This window comes from Melopsittacus undulatus, chromosome 3, assembly GCF_012275295.1.
Source record: "Melopsittacus undulatus isolate bMelUnd1 chromosome 3, bMelUnd1.mat.Z, whole genome shotgun sequence".
Classification (NCBI taxonomy): domain Eukaryota; kingdom Metazoa; phylum Chordata; class Aves; order Psittaciformes; family Psittaculidae; genus Melopsittacus; species Melopsittacus undulatus.
In genome coordinates, this window is record NC_047529.1 from 94,618,089 (window position 1) to 94,642,459 (window position 24,371).

Consider the following 24,371-nt stretch of genomic DNA (forward strand, 5'->3'; position numbering starts at 1 on the left):
TCCCCGCCCCAGGGTCGGCGGGCATGTCTCTGAAGGAGGGACTGCTCCAGCACCCCGTTACGGACGCCGCCCCCGGCGGGGCTGGCAGCTCTCCCGCTGCACCCGAGCGGGGCCGGGGGACCTGCGGCCGCCCCTTTCCCCGCACCTCACCGCACGCCCAACCTACGGGCACCGGCGGCCGCCACCGCCCAGCCGGCCCGCGGCACGCACCGCGCGCTGCCAGCAGAGGGCGCCCGCTGCCCGCCAACGCCGTGCGGCCGCGCGTCCCGCCCCGCCCCTCAGCGAGAGCGGCGCCGCTCGCCTGTCCCGGGCCCGGGGGCTGTGGGGGGGCTGGGCCGGCCCCGGGTGCGGGTTGGGGGGTTCCGGCAGGCTGAGCGAGCTGCTGCCCCGTGCCCATAGGAAGGCTGTCCATGCTCTGCTGAGGCAGGCTGTGGCACGCACGGTGATGGTCACTGGCGGAGCACATGCTGTCAGGCAGGCACAGCCAGCAGCTTGGTAATTACAGGTCTGCTGGAAAACAAAGCAAATCTGCCAGTTCGCCACCGGAATCGCCGAGCCCGGAAAACGGAGCGGTTACACAGGCGGTGTAAGCCGTGCGTGGCTGCCTCCGGAGCACAGCTGCTCTGCACTGCTGAGCGCTTGCACGGCGTGCTCCTGCGCTACCTTGCCATCCCCATCACGTCTGTCTACAAAGCAAACCACGGGAGCTCTGCGTGCGGGCTCCCCTGAAGCCTATTCACGTACAGTAGGAGCCGGGGTGCATCGCCTTTGTTTGCCTGTTGGGTCAGCTTTTTGGAGGCACCTCTATAATAAGGCACTGCTGGTGCAGCCTGGCTACCTTGGGTGGCATTGCTTGTGTTGGCTTTAGGTGAAGGCTTTCTTAACCAGATAAGCAATGTCTGTTCCACTCTAAGGGTGATAACCTGGTGAAGTTGAAACACAGCAGAGTACCTTACACATCTTTACCACCAGCAGGGTATCTGTGAAAATAGAGAAGCACTGGGGGATTCCTTGCTCAGTGATGCTGTAGGCTGGTTTTGTCTCCTCGCGGCTGTTACAGCTCAGGTACATTAGGAATGCTGGAAGGATGCATTTATAGGGAAGTAACAATAGGAGGTTAGAAAGGTGGAGGCAAGTCCCCTGTGTGTTCTGCCCTTGCAATTGCATCAACCCATCCATGTTATGACCCTATCAGGGGATCTGGCATTTAGCTCCTTATTGCATCCATTTCTGAGAAAATGGGCAACTTGTTTTGAGGAGGAAGATTTATTAGAGACGACTGTGCAGGATTTGAAATAAAAAAGGATATGTAACCAGATACACATGACCCGCAAAAAGAAATTAGAAGAGAAAGATTAATAGGGATACGAGTCTGTAGAATTTCATTGTTAAGAGATCAATTTATTATGCCCTTGACTGCAAGTTAAATTAATACACGTAAAATCGCAACATGGAAAAGAGATACCAGTGACTGTCATAAATACAGCTGGCTTTTCTTTCGTAGTTACTTAGGGAGGACCGGGAGCGCTTGTGAAATCACGCTCGTTAAAGCCCTGAATAGAGGCAACTAACCAATAACTGCGGTGGAAGCAACAAGGTTCCCCCACCCTTTACAAAAAGAGGGGGGAAATCACAGACGTCAATCAAGAAACACTGCAAAATAAGATGGACCCTCCCGGCAGGCGCGGCACCGCGCAGACCTGAGGAGAGGCTCTGGCACTCTGCTCGCCGCCGGCCTTGTAGCTCCGCCGCTGACCGAGCAGCGCACGGGGCTCCTCCGCCTGTGTCTTCTCTTCCCTCCCCTCCTTCCCTCCCTTACAAAATTGTCAGGCACGAATGGGCAGGAGGATATTGGCTGCAAGGAACGCGGAGGCTCCTCCCAGAGCCTGGATCCCGATATTTTTGGAGGATTTCTTTTAACTCAGTTACAAACCTTGGTGAAGGAAACAAGTTGCCGCTGTAGCGGAGGCAGACAAGCGCCTCTGCTAGGGAGAGCGCGGCTCCCGCTTTCACCTTCCCAGAGCTACCTCGGATGCTCCGCCTGGCTTACGGAGGAGACCTGTGCTGCCTGTGGGGGGAACGCCACTGCTCGGGATGCTGCTGCTTCTGCGAAAACAAGGGTTGTAAGGGAATGAGAGGGAAGACAATGAGGAAAAACCGACGGGGAGAAAACCTCAGCCCCGAGCATTTTCCCGAGAACTGACGGTGTTTTGGGGCCGAGCGATCCCATCAGAGGCGGCGGAGAGAGCTGCCTGCCCGCTCCGCAGGGGACTGCCCGGGACCGGCTATTCCCTTCGGATGAGGACTGGCAAACCTCTGGGAAATTCTCCCGCCGCTCTGCGAAGCCACCATGAATTCAGTGGCTGGAAATAAAGAGAGGATCGCGGTCACGGCGCGGAGCAGAAAATACGGGGTAAGTTACGGGCGGAGGGGCGGCTCTAGCGGTGGCCGCCGCCGTGCCAGGGCTCCCGCGCCCCGAGCCAGGCGGTTACCGGTGCCGCTGGCTATAGGCTCCCCCCGGCCCCGCTCAACTTCCGCGGTGCGGGGAGACGGGGAAAGGGCGAGGCGTGGGGCCGCAGCGGGCGCGGAGCGTCCGAGCGAAACTTGGCGTCGCCGCCGGGCTGCCCTGCCTGAACCCCTGCTCCTTCTCCCTCTCCAGGTGACCGACCCCTGCTCCCCCACCAAGTCCGCCGCCCCCTTCTCCCCCGAGAGCTGGTACCGGAAGGCGTACGAGGAGTCCCGGTCTGGGAGTCGCCCAGCGCCGGAGGGAGCCGGGTCTGCCCTGGGCTCCTCCGGCACGCCGTCCCCCGGCTCCGGCACCTCCTCGCCGGGCTCCTTCACCGGCTCTCCAGGACCCGCCTCGCCTGGCATCGGCACCAGCTCCCCTGGCTCCCTGGGCGGCTCGCCGGGCTTCGGCACCGGCTCACCGGGCTCCGGCAGCGGCGGCGGCTCCTCGCCGGGCTCGGACCGCGGCGTCTGGTGCGAGCACTGCAACGCCCGCCTGGCGGAGCTGAAGAGGCAGGCACTGAAGCTCCTCATCCCCGGGCCAGTCAGCAGCAAGGTGAGCGCGGGGCCGGGGCGGAGAGGAGCGCGGGGATGGATACTGGTGCCGCCCGGGAGCGGACCCCCACAGCCGGTGAGGCTGACGGCCAGCTGGGCTCCCCCCTGCCGGTGCCACCGCTGAGGGTTGTCAGGTTTACTTGGGTTCTCGCCTTCTTGGTCTTTTTCTGTCCCTTCCTTCTGCTTCATATGGAGCACGGTGCCACCGTCTCCAGAGGGCCCCCAGAGTTTGGGGAGCATTTGCGACAGTCCCTCAAGCTTGCTCTGTCCCGTCTCCCTCTTTCATTGCATTGACGGTGGTTTTATGTTGTTATTTCCTGTGTATTTCTTGTTCCCAGTAAGGGGCAAGCAAGGGTGGGAATACCACATGGGAATCGTTAGTCTCTCCCCCTCTTGCTATCTTTGATCCCTACAGAATGGATTTACAAAATGTCCTGATATTTGCCATCCAACTTAGTGATAAGGTATCTACAATCAGATGCCTGTGGCTTGTACTTCCATTGGGCGAGGCCAGGTGCAGGAGACACCGTCCTGCAGCCCCGGGTTCAGACAAGGCATTGAAATGCTGTGTGAGCCCAGAGGTCACCCAGGGAGGCTTTGTTGTACCATGTCATTGAACCCAGATCTCCAGGGTGTCATTAGCACAGGGGCAACTTGGTGGTGTTTCTCTTTTAGAGAAGAACTAAATTTTGCTATTTATTTATTTATTTTTAAATAAGAGACTTGATACTTTAAGATGCTGGACGTCAAGTATTGGATTGAATAATCCCATGCGCAGAGAGCATGTAAGCATTTCTGAAATCTGGTCTCAGGTTTTAAAGCTGACTGATCATGGGCAGAGTTGTAAGTCTACTTTCTACCTCTGTTGAGGAATCTGGTATCTCCAAAGGCATACTTCGAAATTCCTTAGGTTTTTGTTTTCACTGTTTATTGTGCATATAAAGATTAAGGGTAACAGCCCTAAAAGAGTCACCAGCAGCCCTTGGCTGACCCTGTGCTATGAAAATAGTAAGCATTGGGTTCCTCCATAGCAACCCTGTGAGCACTGTGTTGTGAATGGATCCACAGCTCCCAGAATGTAATACAATGCAATTTTGTTTGCCCTGTTGGGTCCAGGTACTATCAAATGATAATATTTACTCTTCCACTTCAAAGAGTTTTCATTAGTGGTTACGATAAAGAGGTATCTTGGAAAAGAGCTGGCTGAAAAAGGGTCCCTGGTATTGCTGTTGTGTTGTATTCTCCACTGTTTATTTGTGCTGTTTGAGAGGGAGTTTGTCTTCTCTTAAATAAAAGACTCATGGGCTGGTCATTACCTTGTCTTGAGAGAAGGTTTAACTGAATTTTCATGGAAAGGGAAAGGTGGTAGCACCACTTAATAGTCAGTTTAACCATACTAATGCATGGTTGGTTCCCTGGAAAATGGCCCTGTACCAAATTCCTCAGAATTCTCAGGCTGTGTGATTTGGCAGTGATTACCAGCTGCAGTTACAGGTGGGAAATTACTGGTACAGATATGGGAGCCATTGGAATAATTGAGACTGGGTGTGGAGGGAGGATGAAACATAACTGTCAAGGCTTTGTTTTAAATACAAATTGACAGATTTTGCAGTCATGAGCATTTGTACAGGCTTGTCTTACTGTAATAGTGGTAGTTGCCCTTCCTCGGGTGCTACCCTTGTTCTACTATTGGAATTTGTTCTGTTTGCATAATTTTGGTAGTGGTGCTGTACAGGTCAATCCTTACCTGTGTCAGTAGTAAGCTTTACTTCTCTGCTTTTAGCCCCCTTACCTACATTCCTTTTTCTTCTTGCACCTCCTTTCCAAACCTTCCAGTTCTATAGGACAGCCACTTGCACACATTAGATAGCAATGGTTTTGTATTTAGGTGGAAGGAAGGAGGTACACATAAAGTGGTCTTTATGGGCAACGGTGACTTTCTGCCCTGTTTGCTGTCCTTAATAGTACTTGCAGGCTCAGTCTTGCTGAGGTACCCCAGCTTCCTTCACACAGTTCCCTTCTGTGAATAGGTGCTACCTGGCTGTGATTATTTGCAGGAGTATGAGGAGCATCCCTTTCTCTCATCCTTTCTGGCTTATTTACAACTGTTAAAAACCTCCTGGGCTTGTGATTTCTGGCTTCAGCAGATACTGTCCAGAACAGAGAGGCTTTTGTCTAGGTGATATGGCTAGTGCCATTGAATCCTTTGGACCAGGTATGTTGTGCTAGTCTTGCAAGTTTGGTTTTGCAGGCATCCATGAGGTAGTGTTATCAGTGTCTGCTGAGGAGGAAGCAGGATGTTGGTGTGAGCTTTGCCAGCTCAGCCAGGCCCTGTGAGCTGCTTTTTGCACGTGTGACACAATAATGCTATGGGGTCACCCTCTGAGGAGAGATGTGCAGGATTTCTTGCAAGAATGTGGAACACTGTCATGTCTTGGGAAAACTCACCTCGGTTTGTGTTGAGGCTGGAGTCTGTCACGCTGTGTTAACGTAACTGGAGTTTTAAGGGTCCTGTGAGGTCTGCTCTTGATTGCTGCTACAGGAACACTTTTTGTTGGTTTTTTGGTTTTTTTTTTTTGATAGAATTGATTCTTCCACTGAGCTCAGTGGAAGAAGGAGCGGATCACATTTGTAGATCTAAGTATTTCCTCCGAACTTGCCAAGCACCTTGCAGCTCAAGGCTGTGGTGCCCAGTAGGACACAGCTGATCGGTGATATATCCCTTTATTAGAACAATTAAATAGAGCATTTAAAGCACATTTGTCATCTTCTAGTCAGCCAGATACAGATAATTACCTGATTTTTGTTGATGCTGTTGAAGCCTAGAAACTTCATTAGCATTATAAATATAGTCTGTGGCACCTGTTTCACATTTGCACTGTTTTTAGAAATTCATATAACCTGGGGTATTGTCTGCTGCAGAACAAGCAGATTATGGGGGTATCTGTGTTTTGACATGTATCTAGTAGCAGATATTGGAGCCTGTGATAACCTACCCAAATGTGGACCTACATTGACATTTCCTCCAGTGTGCAATCATGTAAAAGTTTGTGTATACCAGCAGTGTAGTAGTATACTTAATTGCTGCATAAACAGACCAGGCTTTATGCATGAAGCTATGTACTGAAGCTTTCCATTTGGTACAGAAAAAGCCACACTTAACCTAGAGCTAACTGCTTCTGACTGGCTCATTGTTAGTGTTGAGCTTTCAGTTTTAAGTACAAGCATTCTCTCCTGCATTTCAACAGGATGGAAACTTGGGATTTTTTTTATATATATGCCTCACCTTTGTGCCTTAAAAAAGATAGTTGTGTTGCTTTATTTTATCCATTTCAAATGCCAGGTTCCCTGCCAATTACAAAAAGAAAAATGCTAAAAGCTTCTTTCTTTTTCCCCTCTTGTGATAGAGGTGACTTAATGATGTACAGCATTTGTGCGCATACAAGAGGGTATGTCTTGTGAGAATTAAATCTTACTGCAACCCCCATGTGAAGCATGCTTACAGGAAATGACTAGCACAGATGATTATCATAGTTGCACATTGCAGTTTGTAACAGATTATCATAGAGCATTTGCTAACCCTTGTTTATGTTTTTTTTTTGTTACAGTGTCAGACAGTTGCATGGTGAAAAGGATTGTCTCAAATTACTAATATTGATTTAAAAAAACAAATAGCTTTTTCTTAGGCTGTATTTTCAGAAGCACATCAGACAAAGTTCTAGCATAGAAGTTAATGGCATCACACTCCCTGTTTATCAGAATTAGTATGAAATCTGGTTGCCTCGAGTTCAAACCTCTGATATCCTCTGGCTTCAATGGAACACTACTCTTGCAGGCATCTGACAAAAAAAGATCATTAAGGTTAATTGAAGAGTTACTATATTTATGTGTATCAAATTATTTTGTATGTAAATAATCAATTGAATACTAATAAGAATCATCTCAAGCTGGCAATTACAGACTTGTTAGTATGGGATTCCAAAAGTCCTGCATATAGCCTTTAAACCGTGAGGTAATTTGAATGTATAGACATGAATAGCTGCTTGGGCATGTTGTGTCAGGAAGTAAGGGTACAATTATAAATCCTAGAGATGGATAGCACTGATGCTGCTAAGTGGTTTAAATTCTGGACTATCCATTAGATAAAAAGTCTGTGCTGCTTAATGTAAGAATTGGGTAAATTCTGATTTAGAGCCGTGTATCTGTGAAGAGGAAGAAAAGGATACAGTTTTGTTTTCCTTTTTCATAAATGCTCCATCTTCTTTTTGCTTGCATAATGTTGAATTAACTTTTCTATTTTAGAGGTGTTCAGTAGTCAAAGACTTGACTAATAATTATTAATAATGATGAAAGCCCCGAAGCTGATCTAGTGAAAAACAGGTTCCTGTTGGCTTGTAGATACTTTAGACATTCCCTGTAGAGACAGGACAGTAATGAATCCTTCCTCAAAGCTTAGCAAGTGGCAGAATAACAGAATTTCATTTCCATCCAGGCCTTTAATTTGTGAACAAGCACAGCCAGTCTGTATGGTGACTTAATTCACTGTGCAAAAACTCAGGCACCTAATCATTTCATCCCAACTCATTGTAATGCAGATAGGATTATTGCATTAGAAATGTGATTTTAAATGGCCTGAGGCCGGTAACTTGTCAGCATTTGGAAGGATTAACTCCATTAAAGTTTAGGCAACAACAACCATTCTTTTGTGTTTCATCACAGGTCACAATAGCAAACATTTAGCTTAACTCTGTCTGTGAATCTTCTTACAACTGTATGTTTCCAGGAAACCACAAGCTGCTTCACTTGGCCAGGAATTAGAGCTGCTTACAGAGGTCCAGGGGGGAGGAAAGATATGCCTTCACCTCTGAATTAATGTAAAGCCTTTTCTAGGAGCAACTGGAAGTCTTGCTGCCTTGCTGTTACAATCCACAGTGTCAACATGGGAAATGATATAAATATTTCTTCCAAGCAAATGTCTTTGAGGTAAGGGTGAAGAGACTGTGTATTAAAGACAGCTTTTAGGAAGCTGTCAAAACTGTTAGCTCTGCAGCTTTCTCCATGGGATCAAAAAGGCTTACCATTACTGAATACCCTGGAAACCAGGAATAGGCCTGAGATTATATTTAGTGAATTGAGACTATGGTGTTTTTCCTATCAGAAAAAAAAAACCCTATATATACTTTCAGGCAATAGAGAGAGCTGTTTAGGGGGTGGGGGGAGGAAGGAAGGGGAGGTAGGGAGGTGTGCACATTTTATCTGAAGTAAATCTCTAGGGAGGAGCAAAGTTGAGACCAAATTTTGTTCTTTTTACAGAAACTTTACATAGTCAGTGCTTAGTCTGTAGCTGTGCTCTTTGTGCAGAGCTGTTAAGCAACAAAGTGCCCTCAAGATGCTTTGTACATGCCATGAATACTGCACTGATCTTCAAAATCACCTTGTATCTTCAGATAGAATTATTTTCCTAGAAGTAAACACTGCAATATTTGTAGCAATCTCGTTCAATAAGGGTAGGATTTTGTTGGGTAATTTTGGAAGGGGAGGAGGAAGAAAGGTAGCCATAGAATCATAAAATGGTTTGGGTTGGAAGGGTCCTTAAAGCTCATCCAGTTCCCACCTCCCTCCTATGGGCAGGGACACCTTCACCAGCCCAGGTTGCTCAAAGCCCCATCCAGCCTGGCTGAATCCATGCTGAATTTCCCAGACAGTGTTAAAAAGTCATGTTACCAGTATGGGCCATCAGCATGCAATGGGATTCATGCCCGAGTCAGCAGATTATTAGAATGTTGTAGTGCTGTGTATGTAGGGTTGAAAGACACTGCAGTTTTGCTACATCAGCAGCACACAGCCTTTGACATCATATAATTGGGGTGCTTCCAAGCATTGAACTTGCAGCCTGCGACCGCAATAAACTTGACTGTCGTGCTCTACATAATGATGTAGAAGGAACTGCAGCATTTTGTGACATATGGTATGTGTGTCAAAAGCATGAGAGATGTTTTAAGTTAAATTGCTAGCTTGGATCTTAGCAGAGTATCATGCTATAACTTCAGAGGCACGTATGTTAATAAAATGTGAGGAATACAAGCATGTGCCTTCCCCCCTGCCACTGGATAAATAATTCCTAGTACACATTATCTGTTGCTGAATCTGCAATTCAAGAACTGTCCCTGACTGCAGAAAAGCAGATTGCGCACTTACTTTGAATTGAGCAAGCTGTGGTATGTAACAGCACCCTGAAAAAACAAAGTAGTATCCCAAGAGTGGAAAGATCTAGAAGTGTCTTCCACAGTCTTTCCCATTATTGGATCAAATTTAGGTTGCACTGTGACACTGATGGAAGTAACAATTAAGGTATTTTTTTATTCTAGAATGTAGGGGTAAGTAATAACTGGAAGCAGTCTGCTGCAGTCACGCACTTGAAATGCTGCTTTTCTTTAGAAGCTTCAGCTTCTGTGTTTGAAAGGCATGGCAGTGTTTAATTGAACAGTTTCTGTTAACATAGAGTGGTCATCGAAGTAAGGCTGCTTTAGATGATCATGCTGTGGCTGCATCCTTCTTTGTAGGTTTATGGAACTCAAATAATGAGGGACTTGTGTTGCCCAATTTCGTTTTCAATTACCTTCTATGCAACCTTCCTACAATTAAAACAGGGTTTAAAAAAATAACTATGAGCATAATGAAGCTGCTGTGTTTAGGTCTTTGAAACCTGAAATATGCAGTCAGCTTCTTGGTACAGTTGTAATATTTTGTAGCATCTCCAACCAGAATATTCATTTGCTTATGCATCTTTTTCCTCCACTCTCCTCTTTAGACAATATTATAGCATAAGTTAGTAATGTTTTGATGTGTTTTTGAGGTTTCTCCAAGAAAAAATGCAGACCAACGCAAGACACTTAATGGGGCAGGGAAATGTTGACTGGACCATTCTGAGCTTAGAGGCTGTTCAAAAGATCCTGCAAGAAATAATGAAACTTTTCCTTCTTTCCTTCTGAATTTTTAGTGGTTACTTATAAAAACCACAAAGAATTGGGGAGGCAGAGAGCCCCGATCTGAACCTTGTTAGTTTATTGACCTACATGAAACTGGCCCTAGAGAGGGGATTCCGGCTTGGTGAAATCACCAGGATTTCATTTAGGCTGCAGCCCTACCTATCATAACCCTCTAACAAGGGAATACATGCATGCATTTAAGGCAGCAGTCAGATATGCTGCTCAGGCTGAGCAGGGCTAAGATATGCTGGCCCCTTAGGGGTTTTGCAACTGTCTTTCTTTCTCCTGTACATCTGATGTCATAAGATAGCTTCCCTGGAGGTCTCTGGTGTGAATACATAGTGATTACTCCCTGCCTTAATTTTTATCAAAACGATAGGTAGTTCAAACACTTTCAATAGCACTGCTTTCTAAACTCGGATCTTTTTGATCGTGGAGTGATCAAAATAGATGTGCTATTACAACAGCAGATGTGAGAAGCCATCTCTGAGAAAGGTACTGATGAGAGCAGCACAATGCGTCCAACCATAACCTTGGCTGTAACTAGTACAGAATATAGGGATTACTCTTTAAGTACTTTATGAAAGAGAAAGTAAAGGAAAATATGATGCCAGCTCTATTAAATAATTAGTTTTAAGAATCTGATATAGACTCATAGAATCATAGAGTAGTTAGGGTTAGAAAGGACCTTAAGATCATCAAGTTCCAATCCCCCTGCCATGGGCAGGGACACCTCACATTAAACCATGTCACCCAAGGCTCTGTCCAACCTGGCCTTGAACATTGACAGGGATGGAGCATTCACAACTTCCCTGGGCAACCCATTCCATATGTTTAATTCCGTATGTTTCCATATGTTTAATTTTGGCTTGAATTTATATTTAGGTTATCAGAATTCAATTTACTTTATTTGAAATGATACAGTGTATTAAGGCTGTTAAAAGCTTCATTCCATTCTTGCATTGGTTTGCTTAAATTTTACCTTTATCTTTGACTGTGTTTACTTTTAATTGTCACTAAGACCTGCTAGTCTGCTCAATCTGTATTATTAAATCATATGGCCTATGGTTGATCTTGCATTTCTTATGTCTTACAAAATATTCTATGTTTTCCCTGAGGAAAAAAAAATCAGTCTGAAGAAGCCTTTGACCGGTTTCCTCTTCATGTTCCTCTAAACCTGTATTCAGTAATAGTCTTTGTGTTAAAAATAATAATAATAATAATAATAGTAATAATAGGTTGCCAGGGAAGTTCTGTTCCAGAGAAATGAGGGAAACTGATGGCGTATTAATCTGGACTTGGTATTCAATTCATGATGAAGAAAAGACTTCCCTCTCCTCAGAAGCAAAACTGGACCCTTCTGGATTCAGATAAGTAAATCATGTATTGGTAAAAGATTTTTGTTTTGCATATTTAAACTTATTGTGCCTTCCTATTAAACAAAGTGGGTCTGAATCATAGAATCAACTAAGTTGGAAAAGAACTTTAAAATCATGAAGTCCAACCATTACCCCAAGACTGCCAAGAACACCACTAAGACGTGTCACTAAGGGTATCGTCTATATGGTTTTTTAATGTTTCCAGGGACGGTGATTCTGCCACCGCCCCAGGAAGCCTGTTCCAATACTTAACTACCTTTATGGTGACAAAATTTTTCCTAATAGCCAATCTATTGGATATTGGATAATCTATTGGATAATAGTATCATTGTAGGTCGAAGGAGGTGATCCTGCCCCCTCTACTCTGCTCTTATGAGACCTCACTTGGAGTATTGTGTGCAGTTCTGGTGTCCTGAACATAAAAAGGACATGGAACTATTGGAACAAGTCCAGAGGAGGGCCATGAGGATGATCAGGGGGCTTGAGCACCTCCTATATGAAGACAGGCTGAGAAAGTTGGGGCTGCTCAGCCTGGAGAAGAGAAGGCTGCATGGAGACCTCATAGCAGCCTTCCAGTATCTGAAGGGGGCCTACAGGGATGCTGATGAGGGACTCTTCATTAGGGACTGTAGTGATAGGACAAGGGGTAATGAGTTGAAACTTAAACAGTGGAGGTTTAGATTGGATCTAAGGAAGAAATTCTTTACTGTTAGGGTGGTGAGGAACTGGAATGTGTTGCCCAGGGAAGTTGTGAATGCTCCATCCCTGGCAGTGTTCAAGGCCAGGTTGGATGAAGCCTTGGGTGTTATGGTTTAATGTGAGGTGTCCCTGCCCATGGCAGGGGGTTTGGAAGTAGATGATCTTAAGGTCCTTTCCAACCCTAACTGTTCTATGATTCTATGAATCTAAACCTAGTGCAGCTTGAAGCTGTTTCTTTTGTCACTTCTTACTTGGGAAGAGAGACCAGTCACCTCCTCACTTCATCCTCATTTCAGGTAGGTGTAGAGAATCACAGAATCCCAGGGGTTGGAGTGATAAGGTTCCCCCTGAGCCTTCTGTTCAGACTAAGCAAGCGCTACTTCAGCCATTTCTCAAAGACTTGTGCTCCAGACCCTTCACCAGCTTCATTGCCCTTCTCTGGACCTGCTCCAGCAACTCGTAGTCTCATAGTCTCTCCATCCTGGGTTCAGCAGGAGGAGTCATTTTTCTCCTTAGTAGCTGGTGCAGTGCTGTGTTTTTGACTTTCAGTGGGTGAGCGGTTGTATTCTCTTCCCCTGTTATTTCCCTTATCATTATTATTATTATTATTGATGGTAGCAGCAGTGGGTTGTGTTATACCTTAGTTACTGGACTGCTCTTATCTCAACCCGTGGGAGTTACACTCTTTCAGTTCTCCAAATCCCTCAGGGAGGCGTGGGGGGGGAGTGAGAGAGAGTCTGCTTGGTTCTGAATTACCAGCTGGGCTTAAACCATGACAGTTCCTTTTGGTGCCCAGCATGGGGTGTGAAGGGTTGAGATAATGACAGATCTCACCAGAGTGTATCTAATCGTATTTGTGAATGAACATTCATTGTTTTGGATTAATAGTCACTCATCACAGTGCTGATTTATTGGCTCTCAAAGTTGTTGTTCTTGATCTCCGAGTCCTGGGTCCTTTTCTGCCAAGCAGCTTTCCAGTCACTATTCTCTATGGGTTACATGGGGTTGTTGTGGCCCAAGTGCAGGACCCAGCACTTTGCCTTGTTGAATATCATACCATTGGCCACAGCCCATCAATCTAGCCTGATCCCTCTACAGAACGTTCCTGTCCTTCAGCTGATCGACGCTCACAGCCAACTTGGTATCATCTGCAAATTTACTGAGGGTGCAACTCGGTCTTCTCATCCCTATTGTCAATGAAGATATTGACAACACTGTTTCTAACACTGAGTCCTCGGGACACCATTAGTGACCAGTTGCTAACTAGATGCGATACCATTTACCACCACTCTTTGGGATCTGCCATCCAGTCAGTTTTTAACCCAGTAAAGAGCCCACCTATCCAGGCCATGAGCAACAAATTTTTTTTCAGGAGAATGCTATGGGAAACAGTGTTGAATGATTTACTAAGGTCCAACTAGACACATCTACAGCTTTTTCCTCATCAACCACTCAGGTCACTTTGCCTTGCAAGTAGGAGAACTAAAGCTACAGGTCCTAAGTTATCTGCTTTGTTAGTCGCTGGGCAATGTTGCTGTTCAATGGTTTTGGGAATTTGGTAAGAAGAGTGTCAAAAGTCTTTTTATTCTAGTAAAAAATCCACTCACATTGGCTTGTAGTATGGCTCTGGGAAACATTTAAAATTTCTTGCTGGTGGTATGTGTCAGAGGAACTGTGTGTGCCAAAGGTAAGATATCTGTATCCAGTGACATATGACTGATGTAAAGCACCCATCCACATCTAGTGTCTGTAGGAATCTTAAATTTGGAATTACAGTCTAAGTGTTGTAGCTTCCAAACAATTTTCAAGTGGAACTTGCTTTATATGTGTATGTTTCTTACAAATGTGTTTCAATCTTCAGATTTTCTGTGATCTATTAAAACAAACCTCTAATCTAACATGTATTTCACCATGCCCCTAAATCACAAGTACTTTGACATGATCATTTATTTGCACCTGAGTATTTACAACAGCTTCTCTATGCCATGGACTTGCACAGGAACAAAATTCTACTCACAAGAATGTTTGTGGGAAAGCAAATGAAAGGAGACTTTGACTTCCACCACAGTAAATGTTTTCTTTTTCTGAAGGAAAGGTGAAAATTCAGTAGTTTGGGGGTTTCAGCTTTGGAACTGTCTGAGCAGCCTACCTCAGCAGGAGAATTAATTTTTCCCAAGTTGTGTGTGTTTCGTTCCCACTCTTTTCCACCCTCATAATTAACTGAAGATAATGAGGATTCATTATTCACTCCCCAATTTCTGTGGACTGTTGTGTTTCTGTTGGGAATTATACATTTCTTTTATCATGGACATGCTTGAAGATGTGAAAGAAATGCCTGCAGTACTGAAGAAGATGGTTGTTCTGGAGTCCTGTGAAGGCTTGGCCTTTGAATGGTCCTGTTCTGGCTCCTGTAAGAGTCAGTAAGGCAAAATCCTGTCTACCAATGGCAAACTTGGACTTGATAATGCTGAAGTTATTCAGGAGAGTGGGCTTCTGCCTTCTAACCAATAACCTGAATGATTGTATGCTACTATTTCAACTGGACAGTTTTATTTTTCTCTGCCTCTTAGCTAAATGAACCTCTGACCTGCTAAGTGCCAAATGCTGAAAGAATTGCTTGTTTACTCCATCCACCTGATGGACTCCAGCAGAAAGCTTAGTGGGCAGTAAGGCAGTGTGGTTGTAAGCAGGCACTGAACAGCAAGAATATTAGTCATTACTCTTCATTTGTCTATTAGTTTCACTGCTTGTTTAATAGTGCTGGACAAAGAAAAACATTAATATCCTATCCAGGAGCCAAATACACCAAATTGGGAGTTGTGACTTGTGTGTTTTCCTCTTTTCTAATGGTATCATTAAAATTTAACAAGTTCTCTAAATCATGTTATTATTCCCAGTGTTAATATTGCTGAAATTGCTGGCAGCATTCCCACAGGAAGAGTTAACAGTGGCTGAGGTTGTGTGGCTGGCATTTGTTGCTCGGGGGGGGGGGGGGGGGGGAGGTGTTGGGACTGGAGAAGCCCTGGCACAATGAAGTCTTTGGTAGCAGGGGGCACTTGACATTTACACTCTTTTCTGTTCTTTCCTCTTCATCTCTCTTTTTTCCTTTCTTAGCTCTTCCCACCCCTTTTTTTCTCCCCACTAGTTCTAAAGCTGTCATTTCAGCTCATACCTGTTAGATTTTAATAGAAATTCCTGACAATAAGCCTGTATACATGTGTACCTAGCAGAATGCATACAAGTGTGCTAGTCAGTGCGAGTGTCAGATTTAAGAGATTGTTAGAGCATAGATGGCTTTTACTGGAGGTCGAGAAGGCTAACAAAGTGGGAGATGCAATTAAAATGGTATTTGTTAGAAAGGAATAGCTAGCTGTCTGGACAGACTGAATGGGGGGAAATGATAGGTAGCTGGAAGGCTGTTAGTGATGGCTTTGTAAGCAGTTCTGCAGCAAGGGTGGTAAGCCTAAATCCAGAGCTGCTGTTTTAGCATGTCTAATAAGACTTATTTTTTTTTCTTGCATGTCAAATCCATTTCTGAATAATGGCTTTGACAAAAATTCTGTGGATTTTGGTTTAGATTTATAGGTTGAAGAAAGAGGTTATAGAGGGTGGGGTAGGTAAAAGCAGAGACTGGCTTAAGGGAGATTTTGGGTACTCTCTCTCCCCACCACAAAAACAAGGCTCTGCAAGATTCTTACAGCAGATTGGCAAATGTGTTTTGGTGTCCAAAAAGACATAAGCTGTGAGAAAATGAAAAGCCCACTGCCAGGAGAAGTACAGGGCTTTGGGAAAAAGAAGACAGGCTACAGAGACAGATGGGGAATGAAGGGTGCTTTGGTTGGTCCAGGCAGTAAAGGAACAATACTTCCATGGGAAAGATGGCTCACTGGGGAAGCAAGGAGAAATAGGCAATAAAGCTGAGTTCTTTAAAGGCTGACCACACTGCCCATGTCTTTAAAGCTTTACAAAAATGATTCGGATTAAGGTTGTGTTTTGGGTTTGTTGTTGTTCTTTTTAAGAAGGTATCCTTATAATTTTTCATCTCTCAGCCTCCCTCTTTCAAATCAGAAACCAGAAAGCAGCCAGAAGAGTAAAAGCAATTAAACCAAAGTTGCCTTTGCTTTAATGCACTTCAATATTTTTCATTCTGAAATTAGGTTTTCTGAAGACTAAGGTACTGGTGCATCTTGTGATCTAATGATGTAACTAGATTTTCATTCTTACATCTCTTTCATTTGTTTCTGTTTTGTTTACCAGTCCCAAAGACCTGTATGTTCTGTTCTGTCAGTTTGAGCCTTGGTATAAAACAGGGACTCAACCCATTGCATTGTGTTTCGTGCAATGTAGCAAGTAAATGACCTATGTTTAGGTGCATCAGCAATAGCTATGAATTCAGCCTGGCTTCTCCTTTCCCTGAGCATGTCAGAAGGAAAAACAAAATTGGTTTCCAGATTCATTTGAATTCTTACAGCACTGAGTTTAGTAATCCTAAGGTATTATTATACTGGACACTGTGGGCACACTATTATGTAGTAGTATTTGTTCCAAATATTTTAAAAGCAGAGTAAAGACAAGGTGTGAGAGGTGAGCTAAAGGTGGCAAGAAGGCTGAATGTACTGGCACTGATGGTTCTAAATACAGCACTTTACAGAGTGAAGTACTTTAAACTGCCAGCCTCCTTTGTCAGTCCTAGTTACTTAGTTCTTTCTAGCTTGGTCTGCCGCTGTCTTGCCTGTTCAGTATTCCACTTAAGTCTAACAAGAGATGAAACATCCAAGATGCCTGCATCCTCTAGGAGTCAGCTCTACTGATGTGAATACTTGTGTTTGCTGTTTATAAGCAATGAGCTAAACAGGGGTATAAAAATAAGGGCAAGAAAGGGAAGGAAAACTGTTGTGACTTCTCTTAATTTGCTGTTCTTTTTATCAGCAAAGGAAGTAAATTGTTGCTTTCCTACTCCAAAAGCACGCACTTTGGTTAATAGAAATTCTTTCAATAAGCACACACTGCTAAGGGCCAGATAAGGAATATTTCTGTGCCTGAAATATCAAGGACTGGAGTGTGCTATGTGGGAAGCTGGTGTGGAATCATGCTGCTGAGGAAACTGTGTGTAGTAATGCGCATGGGTGACACTGATAAATGGCTCCTCTAAGCAAGCGTCTGCAGCAAATTGTCAGACTGAGACTTCCCAGCATACCCTAGACCTCTGCATGAATGAAATCTCTGTTGTGCCATTATTTACCACTATTTACCCACTTCCATATGAAATGAGAGGATAGGATTCATTGCTTCAGTGCAGCTTTTATATGTTTCTTCTCTTTACATATACATACGTACACGTGTGTATATGCTCTTTTTTTCTGCGCTGCTTTCCGCAGCAATGGCTGCAGACCTCCTAGTGTCCTGTTGCTGATTTAGCCATACAGCTTTGTGAAATGGGACAAAATATCTTTCAGGGTAAAGGACAGGTCTTTTACTTCTGTGTTCTCCGTATTCTGTTCTTTGGCCAGGCACATGTATAATCAAGGTAAACAATAAGCATGGTTTGGTTTTTGTTGTTTTAGTGAGGTTGTGGTGGCTGGGAAAGAAAAGGAAAGGTCTTGGATTCTTTCTTTCCCTTTTTGAAGGATCATGATTACTGTCTTCAAAAGGCAGTGAGACAGTCTGCAAATCTATTTTGCTCTGAAGTAGAGCCTCTCATCTTTTTCTTGTTACCACTGGACATCACTGATACATGAAAAGAATTGGACTTGCTCTTTGCCTTTCTTCAATATGTATTTCTTTGACTTTGAGATGATTTTCTAGAATAACTTGTCATTGAAGCTGAAACTCTGGCAATTTAAACTTTAATGGAAAGGTCTCTTGACAGCAGGGTAGAATTCCTGGCCAATCTAGAAAAGAAAGCGATTTTGTAGTTAATTTATACTCCCAGTACTCAAAAATCAAGCTAAGTTCCCTGCTTTTCTTAATTCCAGCCAATACATCAAACCTCAGGGCTCTGAGAACTGAATTTCCGTGAGTTTAGCTGCAAGGATATTATATTGCAAGGATATATGCAATAAAATGGTGTAGCATCTGACAGAGCAGAAGAAAGGTAACATTGTGTGCCAGGGCAGAAGGGTTTATCATGTACACATAACAGCGACCAGATTACATTTAGCAGGCACCTTAGCCGAAGTTTGCTTTCTGTGGAAATGTAAATAAAGTTTTCAAGAAGTTTGGGTGCAGCTGAGGTGACAATATATATGCGTCCTGTCCCACCACCCTGCTGTGGTGTTGATGGCTGTCTGCAGCTGTCTGCTCTACCCTGCTGCTACCGCTCTCTTAAATTGTTGCTTGACTATTGGAGCCCTCAGCTTCTTGCTATTTTAGCCTTTGCCCTCAGGCTATTTCTGTCTGTCTGGTTGGATTTTTGTAAAAAGCTTTATTTGCTGGTGATGTGGAATGGGACTTTCCTGACAGAAGTTTCCAGAGGAAAAGACCTCTTTTAATCACTCAGTGGAAGAGGACAGATGCTCTCAGAAGTAGAGTCAAGTGGTTTGTGACACTAAGATGCTCATGGAAGTCTCAAGATTTCATAGAGTTACAAATATTAACATCAGTGTGCCCATTATTGGACTACATGTGTAGATCTCATCTCAGTAAAAGTCTGCTTCTTCTGTTTTTACAGCTGAGAAGAGGAAATACAGAACAACTTGGTGAAATAATTAGTTGCATGAAAGGGAGTCCAGATTTCCTACATGCCTGTGCTCTTGACTAATGGGCTTTTTCCTTTCTTGCTAATGTTGTCCATCCATTCTGTGGCAGCTCTTGTATGCTGGCTCAGCATTGGCTCTTAACAATCCTATACAGAGAGGAAGAAGAGTTTTGGTTTACATTTCGTAGCTGCCAGCCTTGAAGGGATTGGAATAGGGCAGTTGAATATACGTTAACTAGTTACACAGTTATGACAAAAAGTCTTTTAGAAAGACCTTGACTTCTGATTTTCTGATTGGTACCAGAAGCTGGCTGTTAGTTTAAGAAGAAAAAAAAATTGCTAATGGGGTTGGGTGTTTTTTGGTGATTTTTTTGAGAGTGTTTATTAATTCTGTTTCTTTTTTAACTCCTACCTTGGACAGTTCATATCTATGAATAATTTAATTGTCCTTGGCTGTCTGCTGTTGTGAGTGGCATGCTGCTAGGCATTCTGTATTCATGTGGTATTTGTTAATGTTTGTTTTGTATTCTGTGTGCCTCTCTGCCTTTCCTGAGATCAAATGGATGATACAAGCCTTGACAACATACAAATGCTATGAAACTGTATCTGAAAGAACAGAAAGGGGGGCTTTGTCATTTCATTAGTTAGAACATTAATTGGAATAGATTGTTTAGTGTTTTCTTGCCAGTGGAGAAGTGAATGTTTATGTGAAAGCATAAATTTTTGAAAAGTTTATCTGAAGAATGTCTAGAATTTAAAAGTAACAGTCTGTACTGACTTACATAATATTCTTGAGTTGTTCCCTATCTGTTTTCTATCATAGAAACATAGAATACTTAGGGTTGGAAAGGACCTTAAGATCATTTAGTTCCAACCCCCCTGCCATGGGCAGGGACACCTCACACTAAACCATATCACCCAAGGCTTCATCCAACCTGGCCTTGAACACCGCCAGGGATGGAGCATTCACAGATTCCCTGAGCAATCCAATCCAGTGTCTCACTACCCTCACAGTAAAGAACTTCCTCTGTTTAAGTTTTAACCCATTACCCCTTGTCCTACCACTACAGTCCCTAATGAAAAGTCCCTTTCCAGTATCCTTGTAGGCCCCTATAGGTCTCCACGCAGCCTTCTCCTCTCCAGGCTGAACAGCCCCAACTTTCTCAGCCTGTCTTCATATGGGAGGTGCTCCAGTCCCCTGATCCTCCTTGTGGCCCTCCTCTGGACTTGTTCTAACAGTTCCATGTCCTTTTGATGTTGAGAACACCTAGACATTCTTTGTTACTGTCATTATTCGCAAGGTTTAAACTGTGGAAATGCCAGATTTCAGATTTTAATCCTCATCCTCTCATTGAGGAGCGTGTTGCTTTAAGTGTGCTTATCATGATGTTTGTCAAGCAAAGAAAAACATCTTTTTTTTCTGTTTGCTTTCTTTTTGATCCAAACACAAGCATCATTATTAGTATTGCAAACATTTATTTAGATCCTGTCTGTAATCTTCATGTGCTTCAGATGGAGACCCTGAAAGCAGTAGGCAGAAAACTCACTACTGTCTGCAGTTTTGGCAGTGAATGGGAAACCAGGCCAGTGCCTGCAATTCTATACATTGATCCCAGGGATGAGTACCACTTATGAGAAAGCTTCCTTTTTCATTAAAAAACAAGTTAAGAACAAGAAATAACAAAATTTGCTATCCACTTAATGCTTGTGTTCCTGCTGGCTGTTACATTAATAGTATCTTTTTAAGGTAAGCTTGAAATTGAGTGACTCAGTATACGCTGCTGCTCTAAAAACCTCAATTTCTGTAGATATTTTGGCCAAGTTCCTCAAGGCTGTTTATCTTGCATTTTTTAATGTTGCCTACCAGAATCTATTATATGTCACTAGGCTTCATATAAAAACGTTGCATAGATCCATAGGCAGCAAAAGGTCTTCTGAAGTGCTTCTGATGCTGGATGCACCTAACAGAGGAATAACTTTCTACAAAGCTGACCCCCTTGTTCCTGGACAGCTGGATTGCAGGTATGTACTTGCTTTGCTTGGCCAGTGCCTGTAGAGTCCTGTCCTGTAGGTCTTGTTTCTGGATGTAAGCCAGGTGGCTGTGGGTTCTGAGGCTGGGCACCAGCACTGCAATGTCTCTTGAGGCAGGCATGTTTGGAGGCACTGTTCTCACTGTGGGCAGCACTGGATGTGCTGCCTCTTTGTCTGTGGAATGGTTTGTTAGGCTGCCTTTAATTTGAACCATCTGTGGCAACCTGCGTGCTCTGTTAAAATACTGTTTTTATATCAGACCTCCAGAAGCATGCTGTGAGTGAGCTGGAGACCAGCATGGGAATTAAGGTAGAAAATCCATGGGAAACATTGCAGTGCATGTACAATTAGCTGGAAAATAATTACATTAATTGTAAACTATACATCTGGCACCAGACTCTATCTCTGTTTGTATTCTAGCAACTGTAGTGACTCTGATGAAATTACAGGGTGTAAAAAGAGGGTAAAATGTATCTGTAGGTGTTCCAGCATTTGTTAGAGGCCTCCCCGGTGCTGGGTGAATCAGTACTGGAGTCTGTGCTTCCCTTCATCATTGTCTGTTGAAGGCTCCTGTCAGGCAGCCTGAGGCTTCTTAGAGCACCCGAAACAAGGAGTTCCTAGTTGGCTACAGCCCTGTGCTGTCTTTATGTACTTCTGTTTCTCTTCTTGTAACCAGCAAACACACAGAACACATCTTTCCTTTAAAAAAAAATATGCTGTTTTAACCTCTCTGCCCTGTTTTCCGCTGTTTTGATAATTTTATTTCCCCTAAGCAATGACTCACTTGGATGGCATTGCTGCTGGCTCTGTGATTATAGCAATTAACTCTAACCCTAAGGACATGGCTTGCTGTGTTGCCTGGCAGCCAGGGTCTACAGGAGCTGGTAAACCAGAATGGTTCTGACTTAATTTTTCCTTCGTTTTAATCTTGCTATTGATTAGCAAGGGAAGCAGCTTACTGTGCAGGATCTTACACATTTTCAGCCTGCCTAAGTTACCCCAAGATCTGTTGACTTGTTTTCCCAGTGTTGCTGTGAATTCTTTACAACTTCTAGCAAACAGCAAAGGCTTTGGTGGTTTTGTAAACAGGGCTTCTTAAGCCTGGCTTAAAGACGTTGAGAACTACAGCTCTAATCACTGTCATAACAAATCTTTTCTTCTGCATGTTAGACTTGATTTTATAGTGGTGTTTAGCAAAGTCTTGTCTTTCATTTTGTGGTAGAGAATCATGAAGATACAGTTTTACATGAAGTTAGTGTCTCGGGAATACATGATTGTCTTTAGCAAGCTTGCCCACACACTAACTAAAAGCAGATGTGTAAGCAAAAGTTCTGAACATGGAACAAAGTGGGAGTGAGCAGTGCATGTGTAGGTATCTCAAAGAATGCCTCACTCTGTGTACCAGGTGTTACCAAAGAGCACCTCTCAACTAATGTCACAGGCAATAATGTGAACAAGCTGTCTGCATTGGGACAACATGGCACAATTAAACCTTTATAGGGCTAACATACAGCCTGCTGAATTGGCTGTACAAGAGGAAAGGTAGATTGACCTATAAACAAACACAGGGCTAATAAAGCTACAATTTGTTTTTGTACCCCCCATCACCGCTTTTAATCATTCTTTTACCTAATGTCAGCAGAGATGGAAAATTCAAACCGAGCTCACTGATCCAATTTTGTGGAATTGGAAAGGTGCATAGTGTAGCAGCACTGGAGTGCTGCCATGCTTGATGGTAGATGTTTTAGATTGGAAGGAACTTCTGGAAGTTGCCTATTACAGCCTCCTCTTCAAAGCAGGATGGGCTTCAGTGTTAGAGTAAATTGTTCTGGGGCTTGTGCAGTGAAGTTAAGAGTATCTCGAAGGCTGGAGATTGTACAGCCACTCTTGGGCCCCTGTTGCCTTGCTTATGCAGTCCTGTCCTCTTACGTGCACATTCTTGCCCTGTCTCTTGTGCCAGCACTTACTTTTCTGACCTTGTGGTGAGATTGTTAGGGAGCTAACCTGATAAAACCAATCTCTTTCCCAAACCCCTGGTACTAGCAAAAAGGGGACTCTGTATGAAATGTTACTCAGTAAATCAGACCTTGTTTTCACCTATGTTCTCCTTCAGTCTGGAGATATTTATGTTTTCTAGAGCCAAATATCTGCACACCCAGCTGAATGATTAAGACATGAACTGCTCATCTGACATCAGAATATTTGTAAACACTATGACTTTATATAGCCACAGGCAGATGATTCCTTTCCCTGCGCTTTATGACTGTATGATGAAAAATTTGCATGTAACTAGAGGGGGAAAAATCCAGCCTTTCCATATACTGCAGTCTTACACTCCTGTTAGCATTCCTCTTTGGTTTTTTGTTTTAGTTTTTTTTTTTCCTGGTGGGTAATGGAAAAATGGGCAGAGATGCCAATTTGATCTTGAGAATGTTTACCCTTAGAGTTGGTCTTGGAGGCAGTGAATTTAGTATGACAATGCAAATAGATGGATAAGTACAGAACTGACTGTAATAACAATCTAAATAGTGCTTCATGTTCTATTCATGTGTGGCCCAGAGTGACCACTTGCAGTAACAGAAGCTGGATTAAACACCATGTAATTGAAGGTCTGTAAGAAGAGGAAAGGTACTTGAAAATTGTAAAGGCATCTTGCAGACATATCTGTGAAAAGATGAGATTTAGCCCTGCTGAGATCAGGTGTTTATGCAGGGCTGTCCTGGTGGCTGGCTGCTTAACAGTCAGTCCAATGCGGATGGTTTCTTCAGCCGTACAACATGGAGACCTTCTATCTTGAGCTACTTTTCATAAGTTGCAAAACAGCCTACTGCAGGGCTCTCTGCCTTTGGAAGAGAGCCCCATGCCATTAAATGCATGGGACTCTTCTTGGTTCTATATTTCTGGTCAGAACAGGCAGTGTGCTGTTAAGCTTCTCTGAGACATGACTTAGGTATTCAGTATTCTCCATCACCCCTGCCTGGCTGTGCCTAAGAGTGTTAAAGGAATATCTACTTAATAATCAAACACTGAATCTGCATTGCAAAAGAACAAATTCATATTTGACTGAGTGCTTGCAAGTGTAACAAATTCAGCATCACTTCTTAGTCTGCAGTCAGTGAAAGTTTTTGCCTTATCCCTTTGATGTTCAGCAATGATGAAATCTTCAAGGTCTGGTTTGCTAACTGGAAAGTATTGTTGGCTCGGTAATCTCTGTGCAAAGTATGGATGGACATGTATTGTGAAAGACAAGGATTTTTGCTGAAGCACCGTGAGATGTAACTCATTTACATTTTAATTATAAGGGGGTTACTGAAAAAAACAACTTATTAGCCACAAAATAACATATCCTCATAATACCAGTTTCTCCCTGAGTCGTGAGTTTATTGTGGGATACCACTGCCCTTCTCAAAATTATATCCTGTGCACTTTACTGTGCTTCAAATCCTAATTTTGTTATAGCTCTCCAGTAGCCACACACCTTAAAGCTGATCTTGTGGTCTTGTAGGTTAAGTTTTC

The 24,371-nt window shown here is 43.7% G+C and overlaps 1 protein-coding gene and 1 long non-coding RNA gene across 2 annotated transcripts in view; one reads left to right on the top strand and one right to left on the bottom strand.

The window, feature by feature from the left end:
• Positions 1-1,400: 1,400 nt before the first annotated feature.
• Positions 1,401-2,973, bottom strand: LOC117435964 (uncharacterized). Its single transcript, XR_004549499.1, has 3 exons — positions 2,720-2,973; positions 2,205-2,363; positions 1,401-2,106 (listed from the first exon to the last, which is right to left on the bottom strand). It is a non-coding gene; the product is annotated as an uncharacterized lncRNA (long non-coding RNA).
• Positions 1,905-24,371, top strand: part of KIF26B (kinesin family member 26B) — a 286,800-nt gene continuing 264,333 nt past the window's right edge. The window contains exons 1-2 of the mRNA XM_034061110.1: positions 1,905-2,413; positions 2,660-3,061. Of these exons, the coding sequence (XP_033917001.1) occupies positions 2,351-2,413; positions 2,660-3,061 (465 nt within the window). The 5' untranslated portion in view covers positions 1,905-2,350. The remainder of the gene's footprint in view (positions 2,414-2,659; positions 3,062-24,371) is intronic.